We start from the raw sequence: 5,358 nt of genomic DNA on the forward strand, positions 1-5,358 counted from the left end.
TTCAATTCTATTGTAATTACTGAGCATTTATTGTAAACTTTACTTTATGAACGTGAAAATACATGCAATTTGTCTCATTGTTATAACTGCATTCCTCAACATCATATTCCACTCGTGCCAAAACAAATCCTATAGCAACGCTTATAATGAGTGGTTGCACCCTTCCGATATTATAAACCCCCTAAATGTGGCAAAGGCATATTTGCGGTAAAACCAGTCGATCAACGGTGTAGTCGACGGTTCCGCACCTTTCCCTCTTGAGTTGTCCGCTCAAGGGTACCTTGTCTAGCACTTCAAAAGTAGAAACCATGTTCCTTTGAAACTGTTCATGCATCATGGTCAACCCTAGCCGAGTCAGTTATGTTGTCCACATAATGACTCCTTAAGATAGCCTAAACCAAAGTCCATCGGGTTTCCTGAAACCCAAACGGACACCTCCACGTTATGTGCATTTATTTGGAGAACTAAATGCCTTTTTCTAATTATTGATTCAAATAGTCGAGTCTGGTGGGGTTAAGGGCCTAACACTTTGTTTTGCAGAAAATGAGGCACGAGGTACCCAGATTCGGTATGGTATCCAACATTCATCCAAGGCTGCTGAATCGGTGGGGAGATCTTCACTCCAGTGAGCAGACACTCGTCCGCAAATACTTAGGGAATTTGGCCACACTTCTGGAAATCCAGCCCAACAACAAGATCATTGAGGCTGCCACTTTGTTTTGGGAGAGTGATCGATCAGTGTTCCACTTCGGAGACTTGGAAATGACCCCTTTGCTAGAAGAGATAGGGGGCCTAGCTGGTATCCCCTGGGAGACTCCAGGTTTGCTTATGCTGGAAAACCGCAAAAGTAGAGGCTTTCTTAAGATGATGGGACTCAAGAAAAATCCCGACCTCTCTTGCTTGAAGGACTCCTACATACCATTTGACTTCTTGGACGAGAGATATGGCCACAACAAGTCCTATCGCACCTACATGGACGAGTTTGCCCTCACTTCTTTGGTACACATACATAGAAGGGTCTTTGTATTCATGTTTTGCTTCTTGGGCATGATAATTTTCCTTATGAAGAAGGCTAGGATCCACACCAGACTAGCCATGGTGACCAAGACTTTAATGGAGGGTATTGATGGGAAAACTTTCAGCATAGTACCCATGATCATTGCTGAAGTATATCGGGCTTTGGAAAAGTGTCAACAAGGAGCCCCGCACTTTGAAGGGTGTAACTTGTTACTTCAACTTTGGCTCATAGAACACCTTCAGAAATGCGACTACAGACAGGAAATCATACGCAGGGATTGGGATGACCATATAGCTTTTCATCACCCAAAGCGAATGAACTTTATGCCCAATATGTTTGCTCAGCCAGAAGACGCCAGTGGATGGGTAGAGCTGCTTGAGAATCTGAAAGAAGAGCATGTACAATGGATATATGAGTGGTTCCCAACTGGGGAATTTATTGTTCGATCTCGGGATGTAGCGTTCCTTATACTCATTGGCTTGAGAAGAACTTACCCTTATGTCCCTCTCCGAGCTATGAGACAAGCAGGGAGGAAACAAATCATACCAAGGGTCGACAAGATGAGTCACTTCAGAGCCTACTTTTAGGATGATGATAGCCCACACAGGTGTCAAGCTCAGCACATGTGGCACTGCAAGCTTGTTTTGGGAAGGGAATTCCTCGAACCAGATAGGTATCATGCCGGATGTGTGCCGCCCTATTTGGGTTGGTTGGAGGATGATCACATTGGTTTGGGTCACCCAGGGTTTGTCCATGGTCATAGGCTTATTGATGAAAAGACTGTAGCAAAGGTTAAATACAATCAACTGCGCAAAATGATGCGAGAATGCGAGAACGAGCACCGAGAACGGACCACCAGTGCCCGGACATCTTCGGGGTAGCAAGGCTGAACGAGCATCATGCATCGCATCTTTATTTTCTTAGTTGTTTTTCCTTTCTGCATTGTCTTTACTTCCCAAAAGAGCTCTGATGTCTCGAACGATTATGAATTTCAATCAAAGCATTTCAAATTCATTATATATCTTGCTCTTATTATTTTCCTATCATTCACTTTTGTTGAGGAGTGTGTGGACAGGAACTTTGATGTATAATTCCATACATTTGAAACATAGTTGCACAATTATGGTTAAAGAATTCAGAACCATTGTCTGACCTAAAGCATTTGACCATTCTACCAAACTGAGTTTTTACCATAACAATGAAATTCTTCAGTACTGTAATAACATCAGACTTAAGATGTAATAAGAAAATCCAAATCCATCTAGAATGATCATCAACCATTGTGAGAAAATATCTCTTTCCATTATATGTAGGAACTTTATATGGTCCCCAAATATCCATGTGTATCAAATCAAAGACATTGTCTGCTTTATTGTTACTAACTGAGAAAGAAGTCCTAGCTTGCCTGGCTAAAGAATAAATACCACGTTGGCTTATTTCTACTTTACTACTTCTATTTATACTAGGAATTTTCTTGAGAACTTGAATTGGAACATGTCCCATTCTCTTTTGCCACAACTCAGTTTCATTCCTACAGGCAACCATCACCAATGATCTAGTTTTATTCTTGTTTCTCCTTTGTAAATACAGCATATACAGTCCTTCTTCCTCCTTACCAATCTCATTCACCCTTCCAGTGAAGAGATCCTGAAATATGCAGAAATTTGAAAAGAATGCAGCACAACAGTTTAAAGCTTTTGTCAGTTGAAACATAGACAAGAGATTAAACTTGAAAGCTAGTACACACAAGACATTGTTAATAGTATCACCTCCATCTAATTAACAACTACCAACATGTGTCTGTAAATTTCCTGCATTACCTACTAAATTTATCAAGCAGAAGTTGTTCATTACCAACTATATAATTTGTAGCTCCAGTATCTACTATCCATTTCTCATCAGTATTTGGTTCATAAGAAACATTACCTGCCATGTGTGCACTGGCAGATGATTCAGAGATTGATGCCTTGTTTAGCAGACTTAGAATCTGACCATATTGCTCAAGAGTGAACATTTGCAGAGGCCCTAAGGTTTGTTGTCCCTGATGATTATGTTGTTCATAAGTGAATCCCTGCACAGGTCCCAAATGTTGCTCTTGTGTCATCATGACTGATGAAGATGGGATTGGTTGATTATTTGAACTTCCAACCATATTAGCTCGTTTTTAGGCTTAAAATCTGCAAGATACCCTATCAGTTTATAACAATTGGCCCTCAAATGTCCCTTTTTATTGTAGTAATAACATTTCATCAGCTTGTAACATTCCTCCTTAGTATGACCTTTTAAATGACAGAAGTCACATTCAACATTGAAGTTCCTCCTTTGTTTTTGACCAAGTTTAGAGCTGAATAGGGCAGTAGGATCAATGGACTCAGCACTATAACCACCACCTGCTATTAGTATTTGACTTTCATCCTGAAGGATCATAGCATAGGCTTGATTGATAGTTGGAATTTTAGATTCATTATAATTTGGCTACGAGCTTGACTATAGCCATCGTTTAATCCCATTAAAAATTACCACAAATATTGATACTCCTGTCGTTCAATGAACTTCTTCGACTTATCACAACAAATAGGGGGAGGCATAATCGAGTCATATTCATCCCATAAATCTTTCAATTTCGAGTAGTAAACTGAAACAGAAGATGTACCTTGTGTTAATGAAAAAATCTCTCTGTGCAAGTAATACATTCGCGATGCATTAGCCTTATCAAATTGTTCCTTAAGATCCGACCAAATTGCATATGCACTTGACCGGAAAAATACTCCACTCAGCAAATCATGACTCATATTGTGCATTATCCACGACTTCACAATAGCATTGCAGCGATCCCATAGATTTGTATGAGTGTCTCCATAAGTGTCACGCATCACTGAACCATCGATAAACCCTAGTTTGTTCCGTGTTAGTAACGAAACTTCCATAGCTTGGCTCCAGATCGTGTAATTTTCCATTCCTTGTAGCTGAAAACCAAGTGCCAATGCTCCTGGTGTGTCTGATGGATGTAAATACATTGGATGATTATGATCTATCATCACTGTCGATTGATTCGTTACTTCCTCTATACGACTGGTAGCTTCGTCTCCGGCCATGACTGTTTAGAATTCCGGCGAGCAATTGACGTTTCCGGCTAAAAATTTGAGAAACAAATGACGAATCTTGTTTTCAACAATTCTCAGTGAAACCCTTTAGATTAAATCGTCTATACGCTCTGATACCATGTCAATTTTGTGGATCTGAAAATGATAATCTCTGTTACAGAGAGAAGAAATAGAGAAGAGAGAAAGAAGTTTTTTCTGATAGCTCTCCAAAAAATAAATTGTACTGTACAAGCTATAGTAGTACCTAATATAACTGCCTAACAACTAATTGCAGTTAACTAACCATTAACTACTAATTACAGGTAACTACTAATAACTAACTACAGATAAGCTAACTTGGGTCATGACTATTACATAGCTCATTAATTTTTATTAGACTGTATTTAGTACATTTTCAGACTTTTTGTTGTATTCAGATTTTAGTAGATGTTCATGACTAGTGACACCCCGATATCGGGCTTGTGTAATTATTTCGCACTTTTCTTTTAAATTTATACCACGAGATTATTGATTAATAAATGGTATAAAAATAACTTTTATTGAATAATGGTAGATTCGGGAGTTGTGTCAGCTGGTCTAGTTTCACGATAGACGCCATTACGACCGGGTCGATTTTTGAGTCGTGACAAAAATAAATAAGGTGTATGTTAACCTTTGCTAAAGCCTTTAGGTTGTTTAAGTAGGTTTGGGCTAAGGTCGTTGCGCTCCTATCACCTCTTGGCAAAGTAGGCTGATGGGCAAGCCCCCTCCTGTCGCAATGGTGTGGGGCATCAGAGGTTGTTACCCCGTGACCAACTCGAAGGGGCTGAAGTTCGACGCAGAGCTTTTTGGTTGTTAAGTTATAGCAGGACTGAGGTAAAAATTCCAACTTAATATATCAAATCGGGCTACCAGTTTCCGAATTCGACCAAAAAAGGTCATGACTTTCTGTATTGAAAACGATTAATTTTTGTTATTATATACAAGTGTAAATTTTTAATTACGATTTTTTTGAAACTAATTGTACGCTCTTGATGTAATGGAGAAGTCGCATTTTCCCTGTATAGCAGGGGCGGATTCAGTTGAATAGCTACGGGTTCCGTAAATCCAGTAATTTTTTGTCTGGAATTTGTATTGAAAAATTTATTAAATGTATAAAAATATATTTTAACTTAGAACCAAGTCCGTTCATCCCGTTAGAATTGTATATTAACTTGAAATTTTTATAGAAACCCATAAATCTAAAATCCTGGATCC

The 5,358-nt window shown here is 39.1% G+C and overlaps 1 protein-coding gene across 1 annotated transcript; it reads right to left on the reverse strand.

The window, feature by feature from the left end:
- Positions 1 to 3,534: 3,534 nt before the first annotated feature.
- LOC142172776 (uncharacterized) lies at positions 3,535 to 4,113 on the reverse strand. The gene has a single exon (XM_075236458.1). The coding sequence runs from the start codon at positions 4,111 to 4,113 to the stop codon at positions 3,535 to 3,537; it is 579 nt and encodes a 192-aa protein (XP_075092559.1).
- Positions 4,114 to 5,358: the final 1,245 nt, after the last annotated feature.

This window comes from Nicotiana tabacum, chromosome 18 (genome assembly GCF_000715075.1).
Source record: "Nicotiana tabacum cultivar K326 chromosome 18, ASM71507v2, whole genome shotgun sequence".
In the NCBI taxonomy this organism is placed as follows: domain Eukaryota; kingdom Viridiplantae; phylum Streptophyta; class Magnoliopsida; order Solanales; family Solanaceae; genus Nicotiana; species Nicotiana tabacum.

Coding starts and splice junctions, on each gene's coding strand:
- LOC142172776 (XM_075236458.1), bottom strand. CDS start 4,113: ATGGCCGGAGACGAAGCTACCAGTCGTATAGAGGAAGTAACGAATCAA.